General features: G+C 35.7%; 1 protein-coding gene across 1 annotated transcript in view; it reads left to right on the top strand.

Annotated features, from left to right (window-relative positions):
• The first annotated feature begins 902 nt into the window (after positions 1 to 902).
• ALDH1A1 (aldehyde dehydrogenase 1 family member A1) overlaps positions 903 to 15,958 on the top strand; it is a 36,019-nt gene continuing 20,963 nt past the window's right edge. The window contains exons 1-4 of the mRNA XM_061470814.1: positions 903 to 1,092; positions 8,259 to 8,363; positions 11,378 to 11,518; positions 14,852 to 14,981. Coding sequence (XP_061326798.1) covers positions 1,003 to 1,092; positions 8,259 to 8,363; positions 11,378 to 11,518; positions 14,852 to 14,981 — 466 coding nt within the window. The 5' untranslated portion in view covers positions 903 to 1,002. The remainder of the gene's footprint in view (positions 1,093 to 8,258; positions 8,364 to 11,377; positions 11,519 to 14,851; positions 14,982 to 15,958) is intronic.

The raw sequence follows: 15,958 nt of genomic DNA, 5'->3' as shown, positions 1-15,958 counted from the left end.
CACAATTTAAAAATAAAGATCTGTGTAGTCTCAATGAAAGCAATAAGATCATTTCTATATTTCTATGGCACAAATTCATTATGCATGTATCAGAAGCTTGGCATATAAAAAAAAAGCTAATTCAGTCCCAGTTTGTTCTGTGATACCATTCATTAGAAAAGGTAGGACTTAGTAAAAAAAAGAAGTTTCTTGTCCCTTATAAATGATTTGTCAATACCAGAGACATGTTTCTCATTTAATGGTTAGAACTGGGCATGTATGCACCAGGTTCCACCCTGAGTAGAAAAGTCCTGTCTTCTAAATAATTTGTTTTGAAAGACAACAGACTCAGATTTTACGATTTCTTCCTACCTTCACATTTCTTGAAAAACATGACGGATTTTGTATCACCGTGGTCACCCCTTATCTTGTGATCTACAAACCAAGTATTAATTACAGGAATTATAAAGTACTCTGCACATATTAAAATGTAAAAGCGTAACCTAAGTTGGCTTGTTTTTTTTAGTGACTGCTTTCCAGCTCTGGGAATTATTCTTGCCAACTCTGCAGTGAGAAGGGCTTAGTTTCTTTCCAGAGCTAAGAACTCTGTCTTTACCTTCAGAGCTGCCTCCAAGTACATGAAGAACTTCACTTAAAATCTGGGGACTCACCTGCTGAGAGAAAGCGATTTTACAGGTAAGGTGAGGAGGCCTTAAACTGTGCTCCCCAGTAAGAATTTGTAGTGTCTGGCTAAGCAGATTGTTTTAGCAACATTTGCTTCATCGAGGTCTCATCTCAGGGAAAAAGCTGTTGCTTTTGGTTTAAAATATGTAGTGTCATTTTCTCTTTGCAATGAGTCCTTTCATCCAATCATATTCTTGCATGCAAATATGTCATAGCTGGGTACATATAAAAAAGCACAAGTAAAGCTAGGAGCTCAGTCGGGACAAAAATCACTTCACTTCCCTCATACCTTGTTTCACCTGTGTTTCAGGAGCGTCCTCAGACTCCACAACTGAAAATATGAAGAAGCAAGGTTCAGAGAGCAGCCCTGCTCCAGTTTTGCCAGCGCTGCCAGAGCCAATCAAAGATCTGAAAATTAAGTACACCAAGGTTAGTAGTGTTTATGTTTCTTAATTTTTCTTATGCATTCAGCTCAGACAGTAGGATGTGCGAATTTCAACCTTATATGAACCATGGAAGCAGCAGTAAATCAGTGCTTAAAATGTTTATTCTAACCTTCCTCCGATATTATGCATATTAGCAATTACTGTTCAGTGATCTTTTTAACCTTTCAGAAAACATGCAAGTGTGATAGAATCATTTCATATCTCACTCGGGGGGTGTGTTGTTTTTCTCCTGAAACAAACTTTCTGCAGCGAAAACCTTCCTAGAAAGTATAAAGGGATCAAAGAAGGAAAAGTTTCTATTATTTTATTGCTTTTCTGACAGTAAGAACAAAATAAATGTTAGTGTGTAGCATTGTTTTACAATCAGATCTAAATCATTATACCAAATAAGTTTATGTAGAATGGGATATGTGAAAATTAAACTAAAAGAAAATGCATTCCACTCACATGTTTTTTTTCTAGAGATACTGAATCCGGTTTTCAGCTTAAACAAGTAACTATCAATGAAACAGCTAAAGTCTCCCATCACTAATTATTCGGTATTACCATAAAGTTTTTGTAGTAGCAAATTCTTTCCATATGCAGTTAGAAATACACAGATAAAGAAGGTCTGAATCCAGACTCGTGTTCCTAGCTTGAAAAGGCATTTTGCCTGGTTTATATCAGATATCTGCAAGAACTTTGATCAAACTGTTGGCAGAAAATACTGAAACTCGGCCCTCTGAAAATTTAGGTAAAACAATTGATCAGACTGGAACTCTTCCCTTTTGTGACTCCTCAGTTACTGTTCATTTGTTTTTCTCATTAACATTGCAATGGAAATAAATTTTGTTTACTAGAATCACTGCTTATTTTCTTTCCCAAAGGCAGGTGTTCAGGGATCATCTAGATTAGTCCTTTAGAATTCCATTCTATCCTACTTTTTTCATGGGAAAAACCTAACCAGATTTCAAAGCACGTCTTTCATGAATAAAACACACAGGATCTTACTTTGTAAATATTTAACAGGCTAGGAAAGCTATGTAGTACTTCCATGTGATAGGTCTCTACTGCTCTTCCTGTCTTATAAATAAATAAATAAATAAAAGCTTAATTCGGAGAATATACTTTTGTACCTGAGTCATACCTAGGTCACAGTGGTGTTCCAAAAACTACAGCACTGTTTGTTTGACTTTTTTATTTTTCCAAACGAAAACAACTCATATGAACAAAGTGCCAGCTCAGAATTCTGATATAACTAAACATGCAAGACATAAAGTCCTCCAAATATTTCTATCCTTCTAAAACATGTAGTTAGCAAAAGCCTATTACATTCATATGACAAGCAGCCACAAGACATCCAGCTGAAAAATCTACAATGTGCAATTGATAGCGTCACATAGCAAGTGCATGTTCCTTTTGTCTTCACAATAGATACCAATTTTTTTAAATGCAGTTTTCTTGAAAACTGCATACAAAGTGTAACTGTGCAGAAACGCAATGCAATTTTTTGCAGAAGTGTGTACCTACAAGTGGTCAAATCCAACACACCCCCTGTGAGCAGTCATCCCACAATTTCATAGTCTTTCCAATCTCATCTTCTTACCCACCCTGTTCTCTCCTGTCTCATACAAGTTAGAATGTGGGGTGTGGGATTGTTTTGGCTAGTTATGTTGAAAGGATCAAGATGGAGGAAGATGTAATTACTGCTGATGTGTTAACCTTTCTGTCTGAACCACCTTGGATATCAGCAGATCCCTCAGTTTTGGAAACTCAGTTTTCATTGTTTCTTCCAATGCGTAACATCAACAGCCAGTACACAGCGATCTGAAATAAGGTCTGCAGGAGATGTCCAAAAGACATTCCCCTTTACTTAACACTCTTGATATTTTATTTTCTATGAGGGGAGTGTCATTCTGGGCCTTTACAGACATCATTTAACAAAGTATTTCCGCATCTCCATGGATCTATAGATTTCCATATCCATACGTATGGTTTAGGTTATGCCTTCCACATATAACATAAAACTAAGGCACTCTTCAGGTAATTTGCATTTCAATAATTAAATTGAATGCATTTTAAATGGTTAAAATGGCTTGGATGTTGAACCACAAAGTGATCTTGAAGTAGTTTCTTGTCTGAATCTCCTTTATTCTGATGAACTGAATTGAACTGAATGAGTGTTGGTAGCTGGCTAAAAATGTATTAGTAAATATTTTACTTAGTCAACACTGAGGAATTAGGCAATGATTGTTTGGCAAATGATTTCTATCGTAATGCTTTCACATGCACTAAGCCCTATGGTGCTCCTTTAATCAGAGAAACTCAGATCAGTTAATTATTAGGCTGTCAAATTACATGAGGAGGAGAAAACAGCAGCGCATTCTCTCACCAAGATGCACATGGAATATCAGAAAATGTGGAAAGGTTCACACTTGGAGTGAAGAAAAATTGTAGCTGCGTATCGCATATGATGCAATCACTAGCTTCACAAGCAAAACAGGGCGGGGGAGGAAGAAGGAAGTTACATGAAATATTAGCCAATTATCAACTTTTTGTAAGTAAAAACCTAGGAAAAGGAAGAGATTTTATAGCAGGGATTCTGCATTGATATACCTGTTTAAAGCTTAAAATGGCAGTCTTTAGTAGTTCCTTAAATAATTTCACGTATTTTAACTGTATTGCCTAAAATACACAGTGAGACTTCATGACATATTTTGGATGACTAAATCAGAACTTATAGCACAAGAAACAAGCCTCCTCTTGGGCTACAAATCTCCTTTAGGTTTAGATCTAACTGTAAGAATTATTTCCATTTTCAAACTCATGAATACCTGAATGACTCTTATGATCTGCTAGAGCAAGTGTGAATAGGTGCCAACAATCACTTCACCTGAGTGGTGTTGAATTGCCTCCAGCATGCAGGAGCCTAGCTCTAGCCATGGTGCCTCTTCACTCTTCCTGGCCTCTAAGAAAACGTTAGTAGGGTCATTCCCTGGTTTACTGTCTGCACTAGAAAGCTTGTTAGCAGTCAGCTGAGCAGCCAAGCAGCTGTTGAAATTTGGTGATGGCTTTTGGCTCTGTCAAACAGGCAGCTGGGCTCATTTGTAGAGCCTTGTTGAGAAAAACTTTATCATAGGAAGAGTTATAGACTATCATGGGGCAGATTTATGGTGGGAAGAAGTTACGCTTTTTTCTTGTGCCATAAATTTAGAAGAGTGTCTGATATCTAAAGAGAATATAGCTTAAACATTTCTGTATTTGTAAAGCTGCCTTTCGCAGCTGAATCTGGGATAGTCCACATTTCAGACAGGTCTATTACTTTCCTTGACTACATCTCTGCAGCATGGATTACAGTTTATAACAATAATAGTGAATTACATGAAAATTCTCTGACAAATAATTTTATAGACAGATACAGAATATGGGTTCATGCAACATCAGAAATTAAGTATTTTCTTCTTTAAACACACTTTTAAGTCACTGCTACAGAAACACTGAGGCTTGAAACCCCCTACAGACTTTTCACAGTATTGATCACACAAAAGAGGTCTTTTGCATTTAGGTATGGCAAACAAGCAGAAAAAAATGTAAGTTGCCAGTGGAGTTCTGACTAACAGACAAAATACTGTACATGCCCCCCAGCATTAAATGGGCATGGCTGAATGCAGAGTTATGAGTGCAGCTGCCTGCAATGTATGTAACACAGTTTACATGGAGACTTTCAACTTTTTCCTAATCTTTCCTGTCTTTCATACCTGCATATATAAGACTGCCATCTAACTTATGAAAAACATCTGGATAGTTTGATTTATATAGTCCTGATACAAAGATGTGTATATATTTAATAGAGTAAGGTTATGTTTTGGATGGGAATGGTATTAGAAACATTAATAAGAAAGATACTCTAAACCAATATTATGGGTGATATTGGTTGGTGCAATAAATGTAGTATTTAAACAAATACTTTAAAATCTTCCAAAAATGGTATGTTTTGCTATTATTCCTTTCTCAGGCAGATATGAATTTGGCATACTGTAACATCATAGCAGTGTTATGTTAATATTTACCTTGTACTTTGTCTCTTTTCTTGGCAATGAAGCTAGTTACTAAAGATGGCTTTTTCATATTAACCATTTAGCTGCTGCCTTTGTCCTTTCACTATAGTCAGAATTTTTCTGCTGATATTCCTATGATCAACTTCATCATATGTCTGAAATCTCCTAGGACCTAGGTATTTATTTCCCTGACAGCTTTTGTTAAATCAAGAATTCTCTGGTCAGTCCTGATGGCTGGAGGAAACAGTGACACTCTACACATGGTACTCATATGGAAGCAAGCTGAAACACAGGGATATATTAATAAAAAGTTGTTATCACGTATCTTTAGACATAACATTTTTATTAATGTTAATAGTTATTACCAAACTATTAAGCAATAATTAACAACAGTCAGTGTAAGTAGTTTTGATACTGAAAGCTGTCATGTTTTCATAACATGGTTGTGGTGGTAAATTTTAAATCCCAGGTCTGGGTGGCAAAGAGCATTTGCCCTTCAGTTTTGGTGCCCTGATTTTGTCCTGCCCTGAATCAACTGTCATTTGCTTTGATTTGCCTGCCACAAAGTATTTTCTAGTTTTCTATTTAAATGCTCCTGTTACTCTGAACAGCAACAGTAGGTCTTTTATCCTAATTGAGAGGGAAAAAAAGACACATTTTTTCTGCTTGTTGGCCTCACAGCTAATCTCCAGTGACTATAGGTGGGGCAAGACCCCATGACCCAAAAAATCGGCACAGTTTGAACTCAAAATACCTGATACAGTCAGTCAGAGCCTTCCATGCTCTTGATGCCAAACATGACCAAGATCTCATATGTCTGGCAGCAACACAGCAGTACTAGGAAAGAACAAAAAGAGAAAGCACCAGGCAAGCAGTAGTAGGAAGGTGGGCTCAGGCACTGGCAGGGCAGCATGAGGGGGTGATCCCCATTCAACACTGATCCAAACCCAGAAATTGCAGAGATGGTTAGACAGAGGATGACAGGTACTTTTAACATTGGACTATATACTTTATCATGCCCACTTTAAAAAACAGCCTACACTACATGTGGTAGCAGCACAGACATCTTTTCTCAACATCTGTGCCATGTATCAGATTTTTTCCAATTACGTTTTCCTTTCTCTCTCTTTCTGATATTTTCCCTACACGTTTGAAAAATATTGATTTTTCAGGAACAGTTGGAAAATCAGTCTAATTTCTACAGATTCCATCAACAGTCTTATTTGGTAACCAAAAACCTAGACACACAGAGGACTGTTCACTCCTAAAGCCCTCTTTGGACATAGTTTTAAGGGGTATATAGTACAACTGAAATGAGAGCTTGCAAGAGAAGGAAAGTGACATGTCAAACAGACAACAAAATTAGTAGTAAAAATAAAGCAGACATAGTGGGAATTTTGTACTGTCTCTGGAGAAAGTATTCTTGTATGACACTGATGTAATGTAGACTTTATAAGGATTTCAGACATTTAAGTACATATTCAGCTGTAACAGTACCTTTGTCAATTCCTTATTCCCATGCGCAAGGGACTATGTTTGAATTTCTGGGGTTGTTACACCACAAAGGGTTATGGCTCATAAAAGCTCATTAAGGGAATCAAAAATGACCACCTTGCTTTGTTAAGGTCTGTTCTAAGTGCACCAGCAATGTTACAATCAAGACTTGATGGTATTCGTTCCTGCCATGCAAAAGAAATTCATTATACAATGTGCTTTCGGTCAGCATAAAAGTCTGATCTTTGAATAAGGACACAGTTCCTTACACATATTAAATGAACTGTGGGTATCAGTTTCACTGCTGCTGGGTAAACTGTGGTGTAGGCTGTAGTTGCTGTGCATTATTTGTTCTTTCGTGCTTCTCAATTGCTAGCTATATGTTTGGTACTCTATAACAGTTGGAATAGAAAGATATTATAAAAACATAGGATTTTATAGCAAGATTAAGGAACACACAATTTTATTTATTTTATTTTCTTGGTGCTAATATTAGTCTTTTTCTAGTCCCTGTCAAGTAAAAGTCAGGTTAAAACAGCTAAATAAGCAATACATGGTGGCCTCATTGTTGTGGTATATGGATGTTCCACATAAAAGCAACAGATTAGTAAAGGGGGTTTGATGACGTTTGGGAGGATGGAAAATCAAGAGTGGTAGTGTCTGCTGAGGGAAATAAATGTAGAGACATAACAGAGACCCTTAGAATTGGAATGAAGTGTGAAAAAACTACTAAAATGGACAGAAGTTATTTTGATTCGATGTAATACCCACTGCGGTTCAAACAATAACAGCCAGACATTGGAAGTAATAGTCAGAATAACAAGAGTATGTTTGCATTTATGCCTAAAAGTTGAATAGGAGGCAGGACAGTGTCACCAATGTCATGGTTACAAAAAATTTGAAAGCTCTGACCATTAAATTGGAGGTAATCAGGCTATTGATAGGAATTATTGAATAAATAATGAATAACATCAAACAGTTAGGAACTTCTTAAACAGAAGATAGCCATACTGATTGTAGCAGTGACGGTGCTGGGATTTTTTTAGTCTTGACTTTAATTTCAGAAAAATGGTTATTTTTTGTTGGGATTTTCTTTTTTGGCAGGAAGGAGTAAAGAGATATCAAAACAAAGCTTAATAAACTAATTCTCCAATATACTACATGTATTTTATGTAGTAAAGCCAAGAATTTGGTTTACTTCTACTGGGGCACATAACAGACATGCTCTCCATCATTACCAACCCTATGAACATTGGAAACCAGTGTAGTTTAAGGTAGAATATTAAGGGCTGTACTTCCCCTGTACATCACAGACTTCAGTTTGAGAGCAGAAGGCTACCGTTGTAGCAGTATCTTTTTATGGTATAAAACAAAGTGAAGATATCTCATAGAGAGATAAAGTTTGCCTTTCCAAAGGAAACCAGTTTTTAAAAGGTGTTTCTGGTTAAGTGTGTATATGAGTTTTCATGTCTTCAGAATACCATAAGAAACAGCTATTCAATTTTTAATTCAGGTAACTATCAATCAGGCAGCTGTCTGATATGAAATATAGATTTATTCATTAAAAGAGGTAACAGACAATGTTACTATTATTGTTACACTATTTCTTCCTCTGCAGATATTTATTAACAATGAGTGGCATGATTCAGTCAGTGGCAAAAAATTTGAAGTCTTTAACCCTGCAAATGAAGAGAAAATCTGTGAAGTTGAAGAAGGTGACAAGGTAAAGTTTTCTTTCTTGATCTTAACCCTAGCTTTAAATTTAATTTAACATCTTAAAAGCAAGAAGGCAAAAGACCATCTGTGTTGATGTAAAACACAGCCTCAGAGATGTACCTACTTCATGCCATATACCTTCTCCTGCAGACATAATTCTTAGCTTTTTTACTAAGCTTTAGTATTACTTGTAAACAGACACTGAAAAACTGCTTTACTTTTACGATTTTATTCATATAAGGAAAGTTTGAATAATTTTTTTTTGTTATTTTTTTTAATAACATTTATCCTTTCTTATATTTGATCAGTAACATCTAATAATTTAGCTGGAGTTTTTTGTTATTTTTCCGGGGCTTTTTCTTACACAGTGATGTAATCTGTCCATTACACATTTAAATAAGGCTTTTATTATAGATGAAAATATAAAGAAATATTAAAAAAATACGTTTTCCCACACAGACTCTATAAGGATGATCTTCTCAGTATTGCCCCTTCATATATTTGTCTCTGTGAAAAATGTATTGAACGTGGTTCTAAAAACACCTGAAACTGAAAGTAAACTATCACATGGACAGTAATTCTACCAAAACCAGTTTCTTTACGTCATGGTGAATTGGTGAATTTTAAGCAGTGGACTACAAAAATTGTTGACTCATATCCCACTAGAAATGTATGCAGTTTTGATACAAAATGATATGTCTTCTGCCTCTTCTCTGTTCAGCATTCAAAACCAAACTACATTGCAAATCATGTTGGGCCGACATTTGATCATCCTCAAATTAGATTACTCATGACCTGCAACTGTTCACTTACCATTCAGAACTTTTGTAACCTTCATTCCTTACAAGTAATCTAACAACTCCTTAAATAAAGAGATAATACTGTTCGACACACAGGTTTGCTTTCCAATAATTTTGCAAACTAATGTGTAATGACAACTACTATTAACTGAATTGCCAAGTGAAATGTACAAATCTAGTAAATTACACAGTCATTGTGAACCTAATATTCTAGAGCCTAGTCTTTAGATAATGAGCCAAGAGATTCGAGGAATTTAATTTGTGTGTACAATGGGGTTGACAAAGAGTTGTACACTGCCTTGCAGTGGTATTTAAAAAAAGCAAGTGGAGATTAGAAAACACAGACACATCTGTGGGTGGGAACTGTTTTCCTTTCAGTTTGGTGGCTCTTTCAAGCTACATTTGCTAATCCTGAAGGCCTCTGGTAATAATAAAGCAGCTCAACAAATGGTCAGTGGGACGTAAAGTAAATGTACTTCTGCAAAAATTCTAAATTAGCTCTGAAAGGAGTTATCAAGTTTTAAACTCATGGTGTAGATGTGCCCAAATTTTCATACAGCTGAAGAACATCTTTTTTCCTTGATTTTCATTCAGAGGCCTATATTAGCTTTATATTATTTATATTGGGTTTAATTATTTCTGTACTTGCAGTACAAAGAGCACAGGGCACTGTATCAAGTCTTAATTTGCATCATTCTCAAGATTTCCCTTGTTCTTTTCCAGCAAAGGCCAACGCATATCCCCCAAAGACATATTGCAAAGCTGTAGAATATTTATGATAAAAAGAGATGAGAAAATAGTAGAATGAAATAAATAGCAATTTTCTGGGTCACACATAGGTGATGAGGTATTTCACGACACTGTGATAGATTCTGAAGAAAAGCAATTCTTTTTAATCTCATAGATTGCAGCAACGATTGCAGCACCCTGATGTACGTGACTGGTCAGTTTTACCCACTAGTAATGACTATTACTATTTGTGGAGAACCTATTTGTGGTTCTATAGGGGTTTTTTGGACAATTTGTGGAGAATCTTCCTATCTTTTCCCAGACTTCTGGAAAGAATTCTGGGAAGTTCTGTGGACCTCTCCTGCCTAGCAGGTCTGTGCTGGACTTTCTAAGCCACTTACCCCGCACCTGGCTTTTAAAAATTAGTTGTCATCTACCAACATCAGTTAAAGATTCAAGATCTGGTTCGCAGTTAGCACAACTGACGTGGGTGCTGACTTCGTCAAATTTGCTGACATATTCAACATTTATAGTGATTTCCCTGGAGGACACTCTAGCAACCAGCAGTATAAAAAAAAGTTCAAAAGAAATCCTTCACATAACGCATGGAAATTGCTCACAGAAATGTGCCATGTATAGTTTCCTCTCTTTTTTTTTTTGTTTGTTTTAACTTTCTAACAAAGAAAAACAGAATAAACCTCCTTTTTATATAATTTTTTTTTCTGGAAAAAAAAATACAGAAATTGTGAAATATAGAATCTTTCCAAGTGCAAAAATCCTTTTCTCAAGAGATGTTTAACTAGTTTTTTTTGTTTCCTGGAATACACTTGCACAGAAAAGAGTTTTCTATTATTCATTGTGAATTTTCCTTCTATAGCAAAATCCAAATGGCAAATCATAAATTAAGCTATAAAAAACATTAATGAACTGACACATTAGCTTGCGTATTGCAAAGACCATGCTTAGACTTTGAAATACATAGTCTTAACTTTTAAACCTCATCAATTAGTCAATTGTTTAAATTATTTTAAATAGAAATGTTCCTTAAAGCTTTCTATACCAAATGCATTGATTTGTTTTCCTCAATTCTAAATTGGTGTTTAGTTTATGAATCATCCTAAAGAACAGATTTTTCTAACTTGGTCTTCATCACACCACCACTTTTAGGTAAAGCTGAGTATTTAAATATGTAACCTACAGGTTTGGGCATCTCTTTGTTCATAGAAAAGATTTGATCATCAATGTAATTGGTGAGTATATCCCTAATTACAGACACTAGCAAGTGGGTGATTTGAAAATCTAAATTTTAAAAATAGAGATCCTTAGTGTGTTTTTATTTTAGAAGCTTTGAGAACCCATCTGGTTTTCATACATCTTTGCGTTGCTGAAATTATAGCAGAAGTGTTTGAATGAAAATAACCCATATATTTAATATTATTGTACTTGACAGATTCAATTATTGATTATAAAAGTTTCTCTGTTTTCCCCACAGGCAGATGTAGACAAGGCTGTTAAAGCAGCTAGAAAAGCTTTTGAGCTTGGGTCACCCTGGCGTACAATGGATGCTTCAGAGCGAGGAAGGCTCTTGAATAAACTAGCTGACTTAGTTGAAAGAGATCGGGTGATTTTAGCTGTGAGTATGATACATGAGCAAAAAGACTGGGAGAAAAGCCTATGTCTTATTCTTAAAGAAAGATATAAGCAAATATAACTGCTAAATCCTTGGAGTCGGGATGTCTCAATTCTTGTTTTTCATCTGTGTTGTAAATGGACCTCAATAAATTGGCTTACACTCTGGTCTATTAGCACCCCACATCCAAAAATTACTCGAGTATTTGATTAACTTCAAGGTGATATTTTAGCCACCTACAACTGATGCAAGATCAATTACTGATTCTTAAAGACATATTAACATGGACCACATACTTAACACATCTAAAACAAAGCCTGAACTAAGGCCTGAACTCAAAGCCTGACCCAGCACTTTCAGATGATATAGGCCGGAACTAGGAGAAATTTTGAATTTCAAGGCCACGCATTTTGTTGTCATTGGTCCTTTATTAAGTCCTGCTAACAACTGGCAATGAGCAGAAAGCCTTAACCAGAATCAAAGGCAGCAATGGATTATTTCCTAGTAGGAAGAACATGGGTGGTGAGGAATGATGCCCTGTCATTACCAGTTACTGTGTATCAGACATTTTGCCGTTCTTAACAGCAGACACATGAGGTATAGCACCACCACCTACTGATTGTGCATTATGGAAGAAAGAAGATTTAAAATAGAAATTGATATCAAATTTTTTGATAGTGTAGTATTCCCCCCACCCTTCTTTGAAACCCCACGTTTAAGACATCACCATTAAGGTGATGTCTTTGGTACTTCAAGCACTCTCTGAAGATGAAACTTAGTTTTCTGCCAACAGTGTCAAAGATTTGAGAGAGCAGGAGGAGTACCCAGCCTTCAGGATCATCACGCTGACTGATCTCGTCACAGTTTGAAGCATTTAGCTCTTAAAGACAAATAGCACCACTGATAAGCTCAAAAATTAAAACTATCAAAATATGTAAAATCTGCAAAGAATCTATTGCCCATTCTATTGTCCTTATGGGCTGTAGTATAGAAAGATACTTGCATGTGTCCCAAACAGGTTTTTAAAATAAAAATGAACATTCAAAGAAATTAAGGTTATGTCCTTCAATTCCAAAAGTCTGCGGCTTTCCAATTTACACTTTCCTTCAACAAGGTTATTTCTTTAAGTGAACTTTGTCACCTTGATAGGACTAATAATCACATAGTATGTCAGGAGAAAACCTGGGTGGCTAGAACATATACTCCTAAAAATGCTAGATATATTGGAATTGAAAGACAAAAGCTTTTGAGAGAGTTACATTTTTAAAAAGAAGTGTATGCCCCCTTGCCCATTAAATACTGAAAAAGCTAGCATTTGCATCTTTCTGGTACAGCCTAAGGAATTACTCATACAAAGAGGATGGAAAAATAATCTTTTTTTCCACAGAAAAGCTAAAACATTAAGTTAGTTTTAGTTCACAGTTGCCATTTTCATAGCATGAAAGTACTGCTCTTCTCCTGGGCCCCTCCTAAGTTTGTATTTTAGTGACTTTGTTTTTATTTCCTACACCTTACTCGTATTATTGACTACTTTCCCCTTTTAAATAAGGTGTGTTTGAATGAAATATTTTTCAGACTTCATCAGAATGAAGAGAGATTTTCTCCACTCACAACTTAATCCTAAACGTAGAACTACTACTACAGAATAGCAAATAGGCTTGCAAATAACAGAGGTCAAAACAGAATCCTAAAGCTCATTGCAAAGGATTTTCCTGAGTTTGTGCATCTAGCCAGGATCAAAATTATTCCATTTCAGTGTTTCACATACTAAGGTATGTATAAGATGTCTCTCCTGAAGCTCCAGAGGCTAACCAACCTTATAGGCAGGCTACTGGAAGAAAAAGTCGAAACACTGAAAGAGCCACTGAGAATTTTTTTTTCCTAGGTTTCAGTCTGTTGTGATGTTCAAAGCTATAGTGTTCATAAGTTTGAGAAAGGCTAGAATTTTCTCCCATGTCCAAACAGAACAAAGCAATGCCAAACATATTGCCTGGAATGTCAAGGGTATATCTCATTTAATCAGTTCCTTGTTAAAAACTATCAAGCATTGCAGACTTCTCTGTTTGTTCTCTTCTCTTCCCAAATATGATATCTGCATTGTTTCCAGTTAACTAAAACTGCAGACTTCGCAGAGAAGTTTGTTGGTGAAACACTGTAATTGAAGGACCAGTTTGTAGACTCAGCCTAAAATGTTAAAAAATCCTCAGGCATAAAATATAACAAATTTAGAAAAGAAAATATTTCTAAGATCTGACTAGACGTTGCAAATATAGTTGGGGGTTTTCCTACTAAGTAGGAACAATCATACAGCATTGTTAACAAAGCTGAAGGTCTCCAGTGTCTGTGTGCTAGAAAACTTGAGAAAAAAAATCTAGCAGTGTCAATAAATTGTTAACATTCTTTCAGAACTGCACATGGTATTTAACTAGATGTCCCCAAAATTAGGGATATTGAAAAGCCATTAATCCAAACCATGCTCCCTAGATTTGGCTGGAAATCAACCCTATTTAGTGCTGGTGTCTCTGTGGGTGGAACAGAATCAGTCAGCTGAAAAGTTATATGTTGAATGAATATTCTCTGATTTTTATTCTAAAGGCTTATATCTCCCTGGCATGATGATCCATAGAATGGAGAGTCAGGCCTGGATGTAAATAATATCAGTTAGTTCACTCAGTCAGTAGACAGTCAATAAAAGAGAGTCTCTTCTCTGCAAGTATTTATTTTTCATAATGAATTTTTCCTGTTTAAGAGGTCTTGATAGCTCAGAACTTTCACTTGCACATCAAACAGTCAAGGTATTTTATTCCATGCTTTGCGTCTTCTTGCTCATATGAGTTGCTAATCATGCATTTATTAAGCATCTAGAAAGATGTCCCTTAATAATTATGCAGCACAGGGTCCTAAATTATTGTGCCAGTTATTTTCAGGAAACTAGTGCCTACCTTGGATGTCAGCGCACATAGGCTGAGGGAGGCCGCTCATTTTATTTGCATCAGTTATTTGTACAGACTCCTAGCTGACCTTTTCATCTGCGCTCATAGAATGTTCAGTATAAACTATAACAGAATAACTGATTCAGGTGTGAGAAATGTTACTGATTTTTAGGAACATCTCATCATTACAAATGTGAATAAAACATCATGAAAATTTCTCATTTGTAAATTTCTACCTTGGGTCTTTCAAATGCTATGTATCCTGCAGATGACAACCAATCTAAATTTCTGTACTAACGCTGAAAACCTTTGAACTCAAAAACTGAAATCTAAATGACAAAGTACAAGCATGAGAACCATTATCAACTTTTGATATTAACTTTGTAATTGCTGTTGTCTGCAGACGATGGAAGCCATTGATGGTGGGAAACTCTTTTCCACTGCCTATCTAATGGATTTAGGTGCCTGTGTCAAAACATTACGCTACTGTGCAGGCTGGGCTGATAAAATCCATGGGCGTACTGTACCAATGGGTGAGTATTTCTGAGATAACAAAAGTACAGAACTGAAACCCAATGTGATCTGTGAAAAACTGCCTTTTCCTAAAGTTGTGCAACACACAAAGAAAATGTCAAATGGAAAATATTTTCCTTCTTAATATAGATTATTTAAGATATAGCATAAAGCTCATTTTAAATATTTAGTGCAGTTATCCACATTTATTTATCTGTTACACCACTGATAAGTACTGGTTATTCACTAAAAGGTTTTTTCATGTACATGCAGCTAAGAAGTCTGGTAGGTTACTTTTGCATAGCAGTGTGTAGTTTATGCAGTGGTACAGTAATTGAAACCAGGTATTTGCTTAATAAATCTAAAATTAGAACAAATTGATATTTGTTTCAGCTACTGGATAATGTATTAAGAAGCATCCGAAGAGGCAGGAATGAGGAAACTATTCCTTTATTTAGCTTAAATTTCATTCCATTCCTTCTCCTATTAAGTAGCTCTATAAAAACATTGTTTCTAGCTGCCTACTCTCAGAAGGACAAAAAGAAGAGTGTAATAAAGAAGGAATTAAGGAAAAACGGAGTGATAAATACTCCCAATTTTTTGCATCATGTAGATCTCTATACTAGGCTTAATGAAACATGTTTATTTGAATCAAAGAGAATTTTATACTTAATGAATTTGATATAAGCCAAGAGCTGATATTAAAAAGTGTGATACATACCCAGGGTTGCAAGTAGCTTTTAAAAGAGCACTTCCCCCCACCCCCGCAAAAAGGTGCTAAAAAGAAATGAGGAATGTTCATTGGTGTGCTGTGCATACCACACTGAGAACCACAGTTATCGCTGCAAAAATTCAGTCAGACTGGCAGAATCAAACTTTGGAGCCAGGAAAGTAGATATTGAATCCAGATGTACTTTATGGTTGAGTTGTGTTTTTTTTTTTTGCACAGATCAGATTTTAAAATTACCATCTATAAGTAAAATTGTTTCCAGCTAAA

The sequence above is a fragment of the Pezoporus flaviventris genome, unplaced genomic scaffold (assembly GCF_033815535.1).
Source record: "Pezoporus flaviventris isolate CSIRO_AGI_PZ_B2104156 unplaced genomic scaffold, CSIRO_AGI_Pfla_v1 ptg000064l, whole genome shotgun sequence".
NCBI lineage: Eukaryota > Metazoa > Chordata > Aves > Psittaciformes > Psittacidae > Pezoporus > Pezoporus flaviventris.
Note: the sequence above shows the minus strand (reverse complement) of the source record. Positions and strands in the feature narration are given on the sequence as shown.